General features: G+C 41.3%; 1 protein-coding gene across 5 annotated transcripts in view; it reads left to right on the top strand.

Moving 5' to 3' along the window:
- Positions 1-19,065, top strand: part of JAK1 (Janus kinase 1) — a 235,334-nt gene that overhangs the window by 182,866 nt on the left and 33,403 nt on the right. For all 5 annotated transcript variants that reach the window (XM_069541134.1, XM_060023207.1, XM_060023215.1 and 2 more), the window contains 6 exons: positions 325-523; positions 4,008-4,131; positions 9,661-9,814; positions 13,081-13,244; positions 15,348-15,690; positions 17,252-17,437. In XM_069541134.1, the coding sequence (XP_069397235.1) occupies positions 325-523; positions 4,008-4,131; positions 9,661-9,814; positions 13,081-13,244; positions 15,348-15,690; positions 17,252-17,437 (1,170 nt within the window). The remainder of the gene's footprint in view (positions 1-324; positions 524-4,007; positions 4,132-9,660; positions 9,815-13,080; positions 13,245-15,347; positions 15,691-17,251; positions 17,438-19,065) is intronic.

The following is a 19,065-nucleotide window of genomic DNA, read 5'->3' as shown; positions in this document are numbered from 1 at the left end:
ATCAGTGGTTCCAGAATGAGGCACATTTTTCAACTACAACTTGTGTGCAAATACAGAAAATAAATTCAGGTCATGTCTAAAATTACTCTGATTTTTGACAATATGGTCTTAACCATAATTCATGAGCGTGCATAATTGATTACTTCCCATGATTGTACCTGCTGTGAGCTCTGGTACATTTGATTTTCAGGGAGGAAAGGGGCAGGGGGAGGTACTTATCCAATACCATATCTTTCGGCTTGCTTACCTTCAAAGCACTCTTTCACCACTTAGTGCTTTTAGCACATAGAATGACCGCATAGTCTCATTTTCCTTTCACTACAGTATTTAAATATAAAAGAGGACTGCAATGCCATGGCTTTCTGTGCTAAAATGAGGAGCTCCAAGAAGACTGACGTGAATCTGGAGGCCCCTGAGCCAGGGGTGGAAGTGCTCTTCTATCTGTCGGATAGGGAGCCCCTCCGGTTGGGCGGCGGAGAGTACACAGCGGAGGAGCTGTGCATCAGGGCGGCGCAGGAATGCTGTGAGTACCGGCAGCTGCCCAGGGCCCAGCAGGTCCCGGTGTCTCTGCCCCCGCACCTCCACTGAGTGGAGAGAGGTGTGGGCTCTGGGAGTCATTCGTTCTGCCCTGCCTCTGCCACTGACTTGCATTTGACCTCAGGCCAGTGAATTTAATTCTGAGAGTTTCACTTTTCACTTTCTTTGCTGCAAAGTAGCTTATTCCTGCTGTTACTAATGAGCTACAGGGATACCAGGGAACGATGCTCAGTTTTCTGATTTCCCCTATATCTATGAAATTGGAATAATATCAGCACTAAATGAGTGAAGCGCCTGCACAAAGTTACAAGCTCAGAAGTGCCATCTCTCAATATATTAATTGTTTAAAACTTCTGAAAAGTGTGGTCTGTCCTTATGCTACCATGACCTGCCTCCTTATTGCCTGGCACCCCCCTCCCTGCCCCCTGCCCCTGCAACGTGACGCTAAGTTGAAGGGAGAAGTTAAATGTCACTTTGTGGCTTGGTCAGATTGCCAAGTTGTGAAAAGGAAGGACAGTGAGGCTGTGAACAAGACGTTTTTTCTTTTTTCTTTCTTTCTTTTTTTTTTCTTTTTTTTTAAAGTGAGGCTTGTCTTACTAAAGTTAGCCTATTGCCCTTAGAAGGTAGGAAACCAAACTGACTAACAAAATAAAGCCCTTCATTATCCTTTAAACTTGGAGTCATTGGCAATTTTTGCCTACCTGCTTTTAAATGACAGGTAAATTTAATTCATAGAAACTGAAGATCTAATCCACGTAGATCGTGGTGGTGGTTATACAACTCTGTAAATATACTAAAATTCATTGAACTATACACTTAAAATGGGTGGACTTTATGGTATGTAAATTACATCTCAGTAAAGCTGTTTTTAAAAAATCAACTCATTTCATGATGATAGATTAACTAGCCATGATGGCAGATAGTCTGATCCATGCTTTACTTATATCATCTTTAGTCCTCAGAACAACTCTGCGGGGATAGCATGGTTGTTTCAAGAATCAGCTACCTTGTTTGTAATACAGCTTGTCTAGAAAACCCATTTTCTTCCTGATACGTCTTTCTGCTTAAAATGCTTTAAATACAAGAGTTCCAATAAAAGGGGAGAGGTTGGTGCTATAGGGAAGAATGTAGTAGATCCTTACTGACAAAACATAACACTAGATAAAATTGGCTGAGTTACAGATTATTATGGGGAAAATGCATTAATATTTTAGAGTTACTTTGACTAGATAGCAGAGTAGGTAAGGAACCAGCTTTGGACAGCAGCTTTAAAAGTATTTGTAATTAGCAAAACAACTAGATGTAAATTGGTGTTTCTAAGGCATTTTTTCCCCTTTACCTTGAGATCTGGTTTATAGTGTTTATTCTCTTAGCCAAGCTTCTTGCCATCAGCATAGCAAGTATAAACCTTAGTTTGTTAGCAAGGATCATTTGTACAGAATTGTTGGGCTGCAGTTAGTGAGAGATAGAGGAATTGCTGCTAAAGGAGATGAGGGGGAGAGCCTGTGAATCTGAAGACAGACACAGCCCCTGTATCCTGTTACTCTGGGCTCAGGGTCAATTTGGGGCATCAGTTTTTAAGCCCAGTCTGTAGAGAATGAGTATTATCTTTTGTAACCAACTCAGGGGATTGTTGCAAAAATTAATAAATTTTAAAAATAGATGAATACAGAATACCACAGATTCTTGTAGCTATTATTATTATAGTACATGATGTTTTGGGGTCTGTATACTTCCTCATTTTTCACCAATATATGGTAAATTTTTGTTCTTTTAGCTCTCATTATTTGCCCCCTCAGTACCTCTATCTAGGTTTGAATGCTAGCCCTGGATTTTACTAGTTGAGTAACCCTGAATCAGACTAAATCTCAGTTTCTTTATCTGTAACATGGCAAAAATAATACTTAACCACATTAAGTGTTAGGAGAATTAAAAGGTAATAGATGTGTGTTAGCCTGATGCCTGATACGAAGCCCTCAGTAAATGTTAGTATTGTTATTATTTTTCAGTACTTTTATATAAACGGTATCTTTCATCTTCCTATTTTTAAGTAGTAATATTGTTTGAATCAGACCTGTGGTAGAATTATAGACCTATCCATGATTATAGATAAATTATTCTTCAAATATGTATGTTTCACATTCAAATATGGATATGTATAAAGAAAAGCTAGATTTCTAGGCCAGTCCACAGAAGCCAATTTATGAATGAAAACCTACTGTTTACCTGAAACATAGTCCTGATAATACTGGATCCAAAAGCCATTTGCCATTTTTCCCAAGGGAAAATGCTCTTTGAAATTTAGCTCCATCTTCTCTGTTACATGGAGGAGTGTAACTCTGAAGGGGTAACTCCCAAATATCTTGAGAAGCAGGAGTTGAGGAATTCAGCAGAGGCATGAAGATGACAAGAAAGCTGTAACTTCTTAACTTAGTGTGTGCATTGGAGAGAGTCCCTGCCTAGGTGAGCAGGGCCAGCCAGGGTCCCAGTCAGTGTCAGTCTCACTTCAGATGTCTGAGTTGGGAAACAAGTGCCAGCTACCTCATGTTCTCCCATGATTTTTTGCTTTTTAAGTTCATTGTATCTTAGTTTGAGGCCTGACCACACATGAAAATATCAGCAATGATTGATTACTTGCAATCGTTCTCCTATCTCCCCTGACACTTTTAGATTACAGGTCTGTGTAATTTTAATCATGGGCTCAGAAGTGAGTGGAAAGGTACTTTCCTGGCTTCATCATCTCCCTTATCTTTTTGAACATTCTTGTATCAAAGGAGGCAGTTAGGTAGGGAGGCAAGGGAGCACTGTTGGACCACCTTTTTTAAGCATATATGTTCTTGCTAGTTGGCTACCAATAAAAAATATTTTTGGTAACCATACAGAGTACTTAAGTGTATTGTTATTAATGGAAATAGATTTTGATCACTGATAGAAATCACTTTGGTTATTTATTCTAACACACATTTCATGTGCTACTGCCAGGAACTTGTTCACATGTTTAATGTGTAATCACAGTGTGTTAGAACCGTTTAAACATTTTCTGTAGGAGACAGATTAGGGATTTCTCAAACTCTAAGAATGTTTCTCACTGTGATTAACAAGGTGCACATCAGGTGGTATCTGGAAACCTCTCAGATGGCCTTTTTTTCTTTGAAGCAGGATTTGGTAAGACTCTGTCATAGACATTGTAATGAGAAATATTATTAGACTTTTATTTTTCAATGGTTTTAACCTGGTTTGCCAGAAGCTATAGTATATATTCCTGGGGAGCCATAATTTTTTATTATTTTGTTTAAAACTGCCTGATTGAACATGGTTGGAAGTTGTATTTGGCCCTAAGGGGATGCGAATATGATGTAGATTCTTTTTGGATAAGAGAATTTCTGGTCTTTGCATATGTTGTGCTTTGGAAACAGATGGCCAGATTTATCTGTCTTTAATTTTCTGATGTGTCCTTTACTTTTCCGCAGGTATATCTCCTCTGTGTCACAACCTTTTTGCCCTGTATGATGAGAACACCAAGCTCTGGTATGCTCCGAATCGCACCATCACCGTCGACGACAAGATGTCACTCCGGCTCCACTACCGGATGAGGTATGGGTGCCTGCTGGGCTCCCTCATGCAGGGACGGGCAACGGTTAGCCTGGAGCCCTGATTCACTTACCAAGAAGTATTGTAGTCATTTTTATAACTTGTAAGTTTTGTATTTGCTTGGTATGAGAAAGGGCTTCTTCAGTATTTGGAAAACAATTCAAGGTGAGTTTGACCACCTTCCTCTGCCACATTTTAGAAAAGAAATCATTATGATGCAGAGGGTATTTTGAATAGAATTAGTATCCTACAGCAGAGTTTTTTATTCAGTGAATCATGGATATGAGTTTAATTTAGTGAGTTATGACCAGGATTTTTTTTAGAAGAGAGAAATAGATGAGGACAGATAATATCGGCATATATACATATCCTAAGAATATTGTTTTTTAGAACTTCAGTTTGAGATATGTAATCTGTCTGTATGTACTAGGTCATGATAAAATAAATATGTTTCTTACTAAAAGTTGCAGCTAGAGAGCTTGAGAAACATTGCCTGAAGTGGAAACCTAGAAATCCTAGCTTGGTCTTGTTCTAAAGAGGTGAATGTTTTGATCCACTCCCTGAGGATTTTTATCTAGTGGGGCTGTAATTTTTCTTCTGGTGGGTACTCACTTGCCTTTTCTCCCATATTGTAGACTTCGTTAAATGTCACGTAGTCTCCCAAGGTGGCACAGGCAGTCAGGACTACCACTGTAGTCTCTTGAGTTTATAAGTGTGTTTGTTCTGTACCTAGAATTGAAAGTATGTTTGTTAGATACTAGCTAAGCATACTTTCACACATACATTTAGCAGAGGAGCTTATAAATTCACCCTATTATAAATAGGGTGAATCGTATCTGAAAAGAATCTTAACGTACATAGATGTGATTAAGTCAGTGGGTTAGCTCAAATGCTAATGGTACGCCGGGTCATGCTGGAAAAGCCCTGGAGATCTCAGAGGCCCTCAGTATTTTAGCTGCTATTTACTCTGGGGAGTCAGTAGAGTTGTTACCATTCCACAGTGGCCTGGGTGTTTTTCTCAGCGGAAGCTGAACCAGATCTACGTTCTTTGATAATCATCCTGGGGCTGACTTTCCTCTTCTCTCTGTACTCACCCACGGTCTCACCTTAAGAGGAGAGCTGTGTGTCACGTGAGATTTCACGCCCCAGATTTAGAGAAACGTTCACCCCACCCAGCTGAGCCTTGCGACTATATTTGGATTTGTTTTTCAGAGTGTAATCTAGCTTTCTGTGGCCTGGGGGTTGGCTATGTGACCCAGCATTGAAACATGTATTTGCAGCTCGAAGTCTAGGAAGTGGGGCATCTCATTGAGTTCTAGTTCTTTCCCTCTAGGTTTTTCCACTTGGCTCGGAATCTAGAATGGTAGAATCTGGGACTTGGAAGACACCTGAGTTTGCCTGATTCAATTCTTCCAATTTTTTAGGGGGAAACTGATGTCCAAAAAAGAGAAGTGAGTTACTCACAGTTACACACATAGTGAATTGTCTTGTTAGCATTAGAATCCTCTTTGAGGCCTTCGTCTTTGCTGGTCATGTGACTGCCTCATGATTAAAAGCTGTCTTTGCCAGCTCCCTGTTTATGTTAGCTGCCAGGAAGTGCATGGCTGCCTCATTTTTGGCACCTTGACTTTGTACCTAACATTGGGCTTCAACAGGATATTGCTTTGTTACCACAAGCTCTTTGAACTTGGAAAAAAAGATCCCACCCTAAGCTAAAACATTTGCATTACAACAAACTACATAATTTTGAAACCTCAGCATCTCACCACTAAAAAAGGTGTAACACGAAAATAAATGTTGGTGACTATTTCAGTGGAATCCCAGCTCTATGTTCTTGTACTTTAATTATAGTTTTCTGCTTTTAGATAATTTTGATAGCTATTGTTTTGTAATGTATCTTAATATAAGACAAGCATATTCTTTATTCCTTTTTTTTTTTTAACGTCTTTATTGGGGTATAATTGCTTTACAATGGTGTGTTAGTTTCTGCTTTATAACAAAGTGAATCAGTTATACATATACATATGTTCCCATATCTCTTCCCTCTTGTGTCTCCCTCCCTCCCACCCTCCCTGTTCCTTTTTAAGAAAAAAAAGTTTTCTTGCTTTATCATCTAAATGAATTTTACTATCCATTAGTAAAGTTCTATAGAAGCCTAAAGAGAATTCGTTGTATATAATAGCTGTACACAAACTTAGAATATGTAATCATCTGTAATATAATTTTCTCAAAAACTTGCAAGGAAGGCATATCTCTTATTGGCAGGTCTGTCTGTCCCACCAATAAGGGGGATAATCTTTCCCTCCCTCCTTCCTTCCTGCAGTGTTCTTCCACATCATTCTGCAAAGGAATATCAGCAGCTATCATACTACATTTATTTAGATCATTCTTAATTTTTTTCCTTTAGCATGTTGTAATATCAGGAATTGGCCCAAGTTTAATAATTAATTTTGAAAGGGGCACACAATTTGTCTTCAGTGTACTTAACTAGTTTTGTCTTATTAGCGATTAGGAAGATGTTGATTTTTTTTTTTTCCTTGAAACATTCCCTGTTGTTACATTTATTTATTTATTTTTCTTGAAGTGTAGTGGATTTACAATATTAGTTTCATATGTCCAACATAGTGATTCAGTATTTTTGTAGGTTATACTCCATTTAAAACTATTACAAAATAGGGCTTCCCTGGTGGCGCAGTGGTTGGGAGTCCACCTGCCGATGCAGGGGACATGGGTTCGTGCCCTGGTCTGGGAAGATCCCACATGCCGCGGAGCGGCTGGGCCCGTGAGCCATGGCCTCTGAGCCTGTGTGTCCGGAGCCTGTGCTCCGCAACGGGAGAGGTCACAACAGTGAGAGGCCTGCGTAAAAAAAAAAAAAAAAAAAAGTTATTACAAAATAATGGTTCTATTTCCCTGTGCTATACAATATATGCTTGTTGCTTATGGAAGATGTTGATTTTGGCAGTTAACTGATCTAAAGTTTTTTTCTTTTTATTGTCTTATTAAATAGAGAGCTGTCAGCCTTTGACTATAGGCAATTTCCAGAGATCCAGCCTTGTTTTAGGCTTCCTTCAGCCTTTCTGTAGTGGAGAAGCTGCACATTGCCTTATCTTGTCTGAACATCTTACCTAAAGGCTTCCAAGGCAAGGCTAGTCTCACAGGGCTCAGACAGCAACCTCAGAAAATGTCCTTGTTCAGCCCCGAGGGAGTATGCTGGGCCCTATTAGCTACTCTCTTAATCATCCCATTTAGACCCTCTCACCTGTCTCCTCCCAGGCAGACCCGCTGGAACTTACAGTAGATCACTAGATTATTGTATGAATGAAGAGAACTCTCCATTTTGGATTTCCCTCAGCAGTCAGAGGAGTTGGCCATGGCCTTGTCCATCTTTTTCTGCCCCAGTGTCAGATTTCCTGTGTCTGCTCAGCTGGTAGGGCTGGTTCACCTCTTACTTTCTGCCTGCCCGGGACAACCGATCCTGGAGGAGTCCTCCCCACCTTGCTCTGTTCTGCCCTTGAAGAGCAGGCTCCTCAGCCTGGGGGCAGCATGAATTCTGGCCTCTTTGTCAGCTGAGAGCCTCAGGCTTCTACTCTCACGTGGGAAGGTGCGGGGACAGTCCTGCAGCTGTGGTTTATGGTGCATGTGGACTCTGTGGATACGTGGCTCTTTCTGTCTGAGAGAGAGATGCCAAAGGCCACAGTCAAATTATCAGTCATTTCCGTGAGTTTTGTGGAAGATGGGCTGTATAGAATCACTTGAAAGTTGTAAAATGTTGATTTTTACCTTTAAAGTAACTTCTTATCCATCCTTTCCATTTTAATTGCTACTTCTTGAGTTAGGTCATTCATTTGCTGTTTCTGCATCCAACAAGCATGTATTAAGCACCTGTTATATGCCAGGCGCTGGGGATTTAGTGATGAGCAAGGCACTGAGGCCTCTGCCCCCACAAACCTCACGGCGTTGCCCAGGCTGCTGCCTTAGGCGCCTGCTTGTCTCTTGGCCTCTCTCATTTCAGTCCATCTTCTGTGGGGCTTTCTTCCAGTGGGATCCTGCCTCACATCAGTTTGGCTCAGTCTTTCCTCTGCCTTCTGTGTATGGTCCAGACTCCATAGCCTGGTATTTATTTATCCTAGTGCCAACTCCCTTCCCCAACCCTTTACCCTTCCCTGCCACATCCCCTGGCAGTGGCAGCAACTTCTTCCTCCTTGGTACTCCTTTGACACCTTATCTGAGACACTCATGTTCAAGAAAAACTTACCTATGAGGCACAATGCCTTGGGCTCATGATGTTATTAGGGGTCCACAGAAGTGTTTTAATTTTATTAAAATCAGGGAAAAAAATAATCCAGCCTGGATTATATTCATCTTTATACCAACATAGTTGTAAAATATAACTTTAATATTTTTTTTTAATGGAGGAAAGGAAAACTGTGTGGGGTCCATGGAAGTCACAGTGTAGCCCTATTTATGAGATGTGCCCCCTGGATTTAACTGATTGGCTACAGACAGGGAATTCACAGGAGGCAGGGACTGTGCCTGAGAACCCCTTGTGTTCCAAAGCCTGGCCCAGGACCTGGCATGCCCTAGGCTCTGCAAATAGAGCTCACTGACAGATATCTGAGTTTAACGGCAGCTCCTTTTTGGGAGGTTTTATATGTTCCTTCTCCATGCCGTGGTGGTTTTTCATCAGCACACGGGCATGTCAAGGGAGAGAGACCCAGGTACCCTCTGAGTCTGTAGCCTAGAGCTGGCCTGGATCAGCTTGGCTCAGTCACTTTCACACATTCCAGAACTCATTATGTTTCTTTTACAGATGGCAGAGGAAAGTAGTAGTGGAGAAAACAGGCTTGTGGTCTTAGGTGACCTAGCCTCTCGGAACCTCAGTTTTCCTCATCTATAAAACGGAAACAGTGAAACATACCTTGTACAGTTGCTGTAAGCATTAAATAGCATAATGTATATGAAGCATTTATTAGTTCAGGGCACTGCAGCTGATGCTTGTAGTAGTGTTTGTATATTTCTTCTGTTTTAAAACTTTGTTCATTGTAAGATAAAAAAGTGTCAGTAACAGCCATCTGAGAATTAGGAAACACTGCTACATTAACAGTATGTCTTGACTGTATGATGAAACTAGATTTCAGAAATGTTAAACTGTGAAATAGGTCTTGGATTCAAGGCAGGCTGGCGTTACTAACAGTGGAGGGAGTTGCTGGGCTAGCATCTAGTTCTAGACAGCAGTGTTTTCCTATCTAGGAAGACGGAGTGGAAATTACTTTGTGATTTTAAGGAAGTCACTTTATCTCCCTGAGTCATAGATGAGGTTCTGGCAGTATGCTCTTCACAGAGTGCTTGTAAGAATGAAAAGAAAAGGACCTTATAAACAGTGAAGTGCTACACAGATGAAAGGTCTGTCTGTTTACTTCTCAGGGAAGTTTAACCTCTGGCACTGATCGCTCTGGGTAGAACCAGGATGCCTCTCCCACGCATGCCAAGGTCCCCTTTCCCACAGTTAACATTCATCTTCCTGCCTTACAGGTTCTATTTCACCAACTGGCACGGGACCAATGATAACGAGCAGTCAGTATGGCGACATTCTCCAAAGAAGCAGAAGAATAGCTATGAGAAAAAAAAAGTTCCAGATGCAACCCCTCTCCTTGACGCCAGCTCATTGGAGTATCTGTTTGCTCAGGTAAGATGTTGGGCCCAGGAGAGCCTGGAGTTTGTGGGGTGGGTAAGACATGGTAGGGGTCAGATTCCCTGGCACAGCCGACCATGGTGGCAGCTAAGATGCTTTATGGCCTGTTCCATGGGTAGTTCTCACCAACCCTGGACTTGCCCCAGGTGAGGAGGGGGAAGGCAGTTCAGCATCCAACCGGCTGGTTATCCCACGTGTGGACTTTTTGGGCTTTACTTCTTCCCCATTCCTTTCTTTTTCCCCCCTCCTACCATTTCAGTTCGTGTCTACAGTGCCTCCTGTGCAGAGAGCAGAGGGGGGAGCTATAAGTGAGGGAAGGTGTAGTTCAGCAGGGCTAATCACAAAGGTACTTCTCAGCAGTCACAGAGAGGAAGGAGGTGGCCACTCTGAGTCACAGTGGTGGCAGGGTAGAACAATAAGACACTAGAAGAAAGCCAGAAAGAGAGGTTAAGTCACCTAAATTACATTACCCTGAGATAACTAACATTTTTGTATATGTGCTTCCTGATTTTATCATGCAGATATGTATTATGCACTATAGTTTTTGAAAATATCTTATTGTTCTGAGTGTCTGTGTACTTTTTGCTAAGGCGCTGCAGAAACTGTGGTGAACAAGACAGACATGGTCTCTGCAAGCACCAGACATATAATCGAGTTGGACAAACAAAACAAGCAGATAAAATGATACATAGATAATACACAAGAAATTGTGAAAAGTGCTATGAAGAAAAAGGCCTTTGTCATAGAGCATATGGGGAGGGAGGTTTGAATGGGGAGACCTAATTTAAATAGTGTGATCGGAGAAGATCCCTCTAAAGAGGTGGCATTTATACTGAACTTTGAAGAATAAAAAAGTGTCTGCAATTCTAAGGGAGGAGTGGGGAAAGTATTTCTTCAGAGTAGAGCAAAGCTTTTCAGAAGCAGCACTACTGACACTTTGGGCTGGTTAATTCTTTGTTGTAAGGGATTGTGGAATATCTATCCACACCCCTGGCCTCCTCTCCTTAGATGCCAGTAGCACCAGTGTAGTGGCAGTAGAGTTGGAGAAAAATGGGTGGATCTGAGATTAATTTTGGAGATGGATTTGATATGATTTGCTTATGAGTTGGATGTGGAAGGTGAGGATATTTGAAGAATCAAAGAGAATTTTGAGATTTATTTTGGGCAGTGTTTGGTAGATAACGGAGTGATTCCCTGCATAGGGAGACTGGGAGCAGCAGGCTGGAGAAGGGGTGGGAATTGGGAGCTCTCTTTTGGAGACACCTGTGAGATACACAAGTGGAGATTCGGCTAGGAAATCGAGCGTGAGACTGGAATCCAGAGGAGAAGTCAGCCTTTATGTAACTAATCCTTGTTTCTGAACACATTTGGTTTTTCTTGATTTTTTTCCCCTGTTATGCTATCACTGTTACAAAACAGCCTCATACATACGTCTGAATATGTGTTCTGTTTACTATTTCCTTAGGATGTACTTTTACATGTGTGGGTTATGTGTCACAGTTGTATTCTCTTGTACAGCTTTAGTTGTTGATTGCACACTATCCACGTTCCATAATATACCTGAGGACTGGCCTCAGAGACAGTAGAGAAATGGGACAGGGCACAGCCCTGGGCACATACTGTGTGGAAAAAATAAGTGAACTGGCCATTTTCAGATTGGTCTTTTTGAATTCAGCCTCCCAGTTTTACATATATTCATTTCTGAGATTGATTCTTTTACTTTTTTGGGAGAGGAAGTGTAAAAAAAAAAGAGTGCACCATACTTCAAGAGTAGGTATTACATTAGAACCTGACTTTTCAGAGCTTCAGGAATGAGTTACTTGAGGTAGTTGTACAGTGATATTGACAGAAAATCACAGCCAGACAAAATAGTTTCAGATTTTGTTCTCCTCTTCACACATTGCTGGTGGAGATGATTGTTGTTGGTCCTTGGTAGTTTGTAGAAGTGGTCAGTGTCCTTTTCTTACTGAGAGAAACAATAAGTCCTATCTTGGGGAAAAGGGGGAACTGCAGCAGTTAGAACCCTCCATCCGAAACGCACTAAACTAAAGTTGCTTCAGGGAAAGTGAGTGTCTTCCTTATATAGGAACACCACCCCCATACTTCATGTCTGCCTCTTTTTGAGCTGGAGAAAGGCTAACGAGGTCCCAATCCTAAGAGCTGTGTACACTTCCAGTCCGTGAGCTTTAAAGACTGAGTTTGACTGTAGCACAGTGTTGCAGAGCTGTAGCCTTGCAGTCACATCTGGTCTGACCCTCTACCCCACCACTCACTAGGTCCCCCAGCTCCCACAGTATTCTTTATACTTGACTTTGGTTTTGGTAACTACTTGAGGTTATATATTTCTGTTTGTTCTTCTTTCTTTCCTGGAAATCTCCGTAAGGTCAGTGATGTGGTTTGGTTAACTGCTGTATCCCTAGCACCTAGAATAACATCTGGCCCGTAATTGGTTCTTGTTAATCAGTGATTACCAAGTGAGTGAATGAAGTTATTTAACCTTTTGGTGCCTTAGATTTCTCAGCTGTTAGGCAGAGATGATGATGTTAGCATCCCCCTCATAGGGCTGTTGTAAAGAATAAGTGAAATAGTAAATGAGAGGAACCTCGCACAGTGCCTGGCACTCAGGTTAGGGCTTAATAAAGGGGACCTAGCAGCCGTCACTGGCTCGTGGAATGTGGCGTGCCTCAGTGAGTGAGGGGGTGTATTTTGGTGATACATTCCACTACTGGAAACTTGAACAGCAGATGTTGAAAAAACTTACGTGTGGTAATGATGCAGTGTAGAATCTGGATTCCTTCTCCTTTCTGTAAATCTACATCAGAAGGGTGTGTGGTGCTCTGTCATTTATACACCGGTTTGTTGTGGAGTTAACAAATAATCAAACCCCAGACAGCTGTCACGTCCCATGCCCTGGTGCAGCCCAAGCCTAGTACATGCTGCTTTTCATCATCACTTACATGGGAAGCCCCACAGAAGGGCTTCATGTGTTCATACTGTTCACCAGCACCCAGCACAGTGCGCAGTGAGTATTTATTAAACGAATGAATTAACCTGGGGAGACCTTTCCCAAGCCCCTTCATGCCCAGCTGTTGAGAAAGAACTTTGGTGCCAGAGAAACTCTAAATCTCGTTAGTCTCATTGCGGTACTGCTTATTGGGTAGCACCTCCCTGTGTGGGGAACCTTCCTCTCAAGATCAGAAACATGAGTGGACTCTTGAAACTTAAGTGGTGGTTCATTTCTTCTCACCTCTGCTCCAAAGGGACAGTATGATTTGGTCAAATGCCTGGCTCCCATTCGAGACCCCAAGACGGAGCAGGATGGGCATGATATTGAGAACGAGTGTCTGGGAATGGCCGTCCTGGCCATCTCCCACTATGCCATGATGAAGAAGATGCAGTTGCCAGAACTTCCCAAGGACATCAGGTAAACCTTCCTGCTGGCTAAAGAATTGATTGTGGGAATGGTGTTATTTTTGTATGTTTTCATACATCTCAGTTTGTTTTTGTTTTTTGTTTTTTGCGGTACGTGGGCCTCTCACTGCTGTGGCCTCTCCTGTTGCGGAGCACAGGCTCCGGACGCGCAGGCTCAGCGGCCATGGCTCACGGGCCCAGCCACCCCGCTGCACGTGGGATCCTCCTGGACCAGGGCACGAACCCGCGTCCCCTGCATTGGCAGGCAGACTCTCAACCGCTGCGCCACCAGTGAAGCCCCTCATATATCTCAGTTTAACTACTGCCAGCTTTTGGCTGACTACTGCTCTCTGCAGAGTGCAACTCTTTTTTAGAATATTTATGAAAGGTAGCACATTATATCTGTGTCCTGATTTTGAATGTTGGCTGATGACCTCAGAAATTTGTACTAGGGTGACAGTTCTGAGCTGGGGTGCCAGTCAAATTAGTGGCCTGCATGCCCTCCCCCTTCCTCTCTGCCCATGCTGGGCATTGCCATCTATCACTGAACTTTTTCCTTTTGTGCTGGATCTGTCCTAAAATCCTTCTCAGTATAGTTCTACAGGCAGCTGCTTTCGTTCCCAGCCAGAACTAGTTCACTAGAGAGCCATTAATTCTGATGTGAAGCACGATCGACTGTTACCTTAAGAAAACTGTATTTACTTAAAATTATCATTTGTGATCAAGTCTTTGTGAAGGAGTATTCAATCTGCATAACTCCCACCCATCTATGAAATATAATTTTTATTTTATTTTATTTTTTTGACCGCACTGTGCTGCATGCGGGATCTTAGTTCCCCGACCAGGTATCAAACCTGTGCCCCCTGCAGTGGAAGTGCAGACTCTTAACCACTGGACCACCAGGGAAGTCTGGAAATATAATTTTTAAATCAGTGAGCTATTGTGATTGTCATAAGACAGTCTCATTTTGAAGAGGGAATTATTTATAGTGGTGTTATTTGTGATAGGTGGCATGTATCTTCTCATAAGGTTACTTCTTGTATCTCCTTGCCCTTGACCAGAGTCTGGAGCAGATCACAAGTTGCTCCTCAGAAATGGAGGGACTGATTAGACATATGCTGTTCTGCTGCTTTCTCTGTTTTCTGTGGCTTTTGCTCTGGGCACCTCCTCTTTATTTTTTCATGAGGCTAAAGTAAAAAATGATAACTCTCTGCTGATTTTCCTCTCTGTTACATTAATCTAAAAAATTACAATATTTGTTGGGGATAAGTTTCAAACTCCACAGTTTTCCACGGTTGTGAAACCATCTGTGCCGCAGGGATTTCCCTGTGCTAGGTGCTTTTTCAGGCCTGGGAGTAACTGGCCGACGGGCCTCCCCACTTTGACCCCCAGTGGACTTGTTCTCTTTTTCTTTGGTGTTCACACTCTTCTTAAAGCTGGCTCCTGTTCTAGCAGTATATCCATTTGCTGAGATTCTGTTAGTCATAGATACTCTCTCATTAGCACCTGGATGGGTAACTAATCTTCCAGTTTACTTGTTGATCCATTTAATATATCTGAGACATTTGCACATGGCAAACACTAAATCTTTTGTATTTAATTAGCTTTTATGGGTTTTTCCCATTTCTTATAAAAGTAGTTTTTGATCTTTATAGAAAAACTGTAAAATAGATAGGCAAGTAGAGCATACAAGACATCATCTGTCACTCTTGACACCTTCCAGACGGCTTTCTAACTGATGCTGAATCTTAGTAACAGTGTGTTTATGTGAGCACCAGTGTGCATGGGAACAGTGACACTAGCAAACAAAAACACAGATAAGTGCATTTTGCTGCCTGCCTTTGTGACCCAGAAAATCTGATGATTCCTGTAGGAATTTCCCATTTCAGTAAAATCTGTGGAACATGTACTTTTCTCTTTTCTTTCAGTCCCTGTTCACCTCAATCTCCTTACGATTATCATCCTCAGAGTTTTACTCCATCTAAGACCCTCTGGGAGTAGACCCTTCTTTCTCATTTGGCAACACAGGGAAGGAAGATTTATAGACTTAGGTTTGTTTCTGCACTATTCTGCTAACCTATACATGAAAAAGAGACTTTTTTTTTTTTACTTTCAGCTACAAGCGATATATTCCAGAAACATTGAATAAGTCCATCAGACAGAGGAACCTTCTCACCAGGATGCGGATAAATAATGTTTTCAAGGATTTCCTAAAGGAGTTTAACAACAAGACCATTTGTGACAGCAGTGTGTCCACACACGACCTGAAGGTGAAATACCTGGCTACCTTGGAAACTTTGACAAAACATTATGGTGCTGAAATATTTGAGACTTCCATGCTACTGATTTCATCAGAAAATGAGATGAATCGGTTCCATCCGAATGATAATGGAAACATTCTCTGCTATGAAGTGATGGTGACTGGAAATCTTGGAATCCAGTGGAGGCAGAAACCAAATGTAAGTGCTGATAGGTGGCTGATCAGAACAGAGCATCCTGTGTCACATGGTGTGTTCCGTGTATTCTGTTGGGATTATCTCTTTGCATGTTCATCACCCCTGTCAGCTGAGTTTATTTCATGGGCTAGAGACCATGTATCATTCATCTTTTATTGTATCCATGTAGCAGCAGATCTAAAATAAATATTTATTGAGTTCTGTAGGGAAACAGAAATATAATGACAACATATACAATATGTAATAATATAGTAGTAACAGCAGACATGTACCAAGTGCTTACCATGTACCAAGTACTTTTCTAAGCATTTTACATGTATTAACTCAATTATTCCTTAAAACAAATCTATGAGAGATACTACCATTTTCCCTATTTTATAGATGAACACAGAGGCACAGACAAGTTAAGAAGCTTGCCCAAGGTCATAACTAACTAATAGTGATTATGCCAAGAATTGAATTTAGCCCTCTGGTTCTGTGAGATAGAGTAATTTTTCTTGCAATCTGGAGCTTCTTTTTGAAGTGTTTGTTGGATGAGGCAATAGAGCAGAGTGGTTTAAAAGCATGGGTTTTAAATCTAAATAGATGTGGTTCAAATCCTAGCTCCACTGTTTATACTCACATGGCCTTGGGAGGGTTACTTCACATATATCAGCCACATATTATTCATCTATAAAATGGCGATACTTAGTGTATTACCTCATAGTGTTGAGAGAACGGAATGTCGTTTAGCACAGAGCTTGGCATATGATAAATGTTCAATAAATTATTACAGCTACTATTACCATCATCATTATTATTGTAAATAATAATAATATTGAAGTAAAGGTGAGATTTACTTTCTACTCCTATTTTATTTTCATGCTAAAATAACAGTGCCAAGCACTTATCAAGTGTTTTCTGTGTAGTGTGGGTACTGTGTTAATAAGAACTTACCTACTGCTCCAAGAACCTTGTGAAGATGTAAGATCTCTGATTATGGATGAGGAAATGGAGGCACAAAGAGATGACCTAACTAAGTAAATGGCAGAGGCAGGATCTTATCCCAGATTTCTAGTCTCCAAGACTTCTGCTACACAAAATACGTAAGCTTGTGCAGACATGTATGACTCCCTAGGTTATCCAAGCATGGGATTCATACCTTCTCTTGAAAATTCCAACTTGAATATGGCTATAAAGTCAAGACAATCAGTGATAGATTGTAAAAGGAGAAAGCCTATGTTCAAATGGGGGGACCTGATTGTAGATGCGTGTCTAGTGAGCAGTTATTTCTGTTCCTGAGTTTGCTTGCACATTATAGATTATGTAAAGAGTTTAGTCGGTGTGTTCATTAAGATCTCTTCCAGGTGTAGGATCCCAGGCATCCCTGATGGGACCAATAGGCCCATGGGGACCCAAATAGGCTCATGGGTGCTAACTCTCCCAGTTCCTCTGTCAATCCAGGCACACTGGCTTTCTCCTCCTCGGCTTCAGGCCTTCTGTTGGTTTGCCAGGAGAAAATGAGAAATACCAATAGAAAATGAGAAAGCTGACTTCACTCTGTCACTTTTATGTATCTTATCAGGTTGTTCCTGTTGAAAAGGAAAAAAATAAACTGAAACGGAAAAAACTGGAAAATAAACACAAGAAGGATGAGGAGAAAAATAAAATCCAGGAAGAGTGGAACAATTTTTCTTACTTCCCTGAGATCACTGACATTGTAATCAAGGAGTCTGTGGTCAGCATTAATAAGCAGGACAACAAAAAAATGGTAAGTTTGCTTCAGAAGTGATTCGGCCTGGGTCTGGTGTTCGGAGGGAGACTTTGCATGTGCTCTTTGCATGTGCTTTGCATGTGCTCTTCAGAGTTCCTGTCCCAAAGAGAAAATCTTACGATCATCTTATTTAAGCCAAAAAGTCCCTATTGCTGACATTGACATTATCAATGTCTGTTTTTAAGTTACTTGGGTACATTCTAGTGCCTTTCTTTGGTCTTCAAATGTGTATCTGCTTCAGGATTTGCCGTCTTCCCAAAGATATTTCAGCATCAATATTTAGTTCACAAAAGTTAGTGGATTTGAAGATCCACATCACTAGGTGAGTGTCAGCATTTTCTCCCAAGGGCTCCTGCACAGCCTCTCTGCTGAGTTGTGTGGGTCATCTGGAATGAGGTCGGTGGGAAGCCCCACTTTGCACTTGAGCAGACTGTCCAGCTGGCAGCTCTGGCCACAATGACAGTCCTCATCATGGTGTCAAGCACAGCCAAGTGACTCTCGGACAGAGGAAGGGGTGTTCAACCTCTCTTCCTCTTTTTTTGGTATCACTTGAGGACGTGACCTAGACAGGCAGGGGAAGTCACTTCCCCAGTTTGGCAGGGGAAGTGGGAGTCCTGCCAGAATAAACATGTTTGTTGGGGAAGTCACAGCTGACGTCACATGGGGAGGACAGGTGGGTGAGACACGGTGCTCCTCCATGCAATGAAGGTAGTCATCTAGGGAAATACCATGTTTTGCCTGAAAATTGGCAAATACTTTGTCAAAATCATAACACTCAGTACGGGGAAAGAATCTGGTGATATGGTTTAGGACAGATGGTCATTCTTTTACATCTAGAGTAACTAGTCTTTTTGATATACCATTTGGGAGGGCAATTTGGTAAACATGTGTTAAAAGCGTTGAAACTATCTATATAATCCCTCCATAGGAAATGAGGACCTGTCTTCTAGAAACAATGAGAGATGCAGGCAGTGGTCTATGAATGAGAATGTTTATCCCAGCAGTATTTACAATGTCAAAATACTGAAACTAACCTGCATATATGATAATAGGAAAACGAGAGAATAAAACACAACTCATCTGAGTAGTAGAATATTCTGTAAACGAATTGCTGAACTAAAAAAATATCCATAAAAATGCTTCGTAAATGGAAGAAAGCAGAATATAAAACTATTGGTAGAATGGAACCAATTTTGTTTAAAAAGTTTATGCATATACATACACATGCTCTTAGAAAAATAATCAGATATTAACAACTATTTGTTTATGATGGGAATATGAACGATTTTAATTTTTAATTCTCCCCATCCTCCCCATTTTTTTAAACAATAAAGATACATTGATTTCATTAGAAAACTGTAGTAAAAACGTGAAGGAAGTAGAAGAGCCCATATAGATGTTAGTGGAGAGATGGAAAATGGTGGGAGGGAGAAAATAAAAATAAATGCTATTTATTCAGCATATTATAGATCTTAAGTCATGTTATATGATGTGTCTGCAGTATCTTATTTAGTCCTTACAAAGACCTTAAGATATCAGGATTTTGGCTCCACTTCCAGGGGGGAATCTGAGACTTAGGGAGAGGTGTAGGAGCTTGCACAGGGGCAGCTCCAGCCTGCACTGCT

The sequence above is a fragment of the Delphinus delphis genome, chromosome 1 (genome assembly GCF_949987515.2).
Source record: "Delphinus delphis chromosome 1, mDelDel1.2, whole genome shotgun sequence".
Lineage (NCBI taxonomy): Eukaryota > Metazoa > Chordata > Mammalia > Artiodactyla > Delphinidae > Delphinus > Delphinus delphis.
The sequence above is the reverse complement of the archived record's forward strand: the minus strand, read 5'-3'. Positions and strand labels throughout refer to the sequence as shown.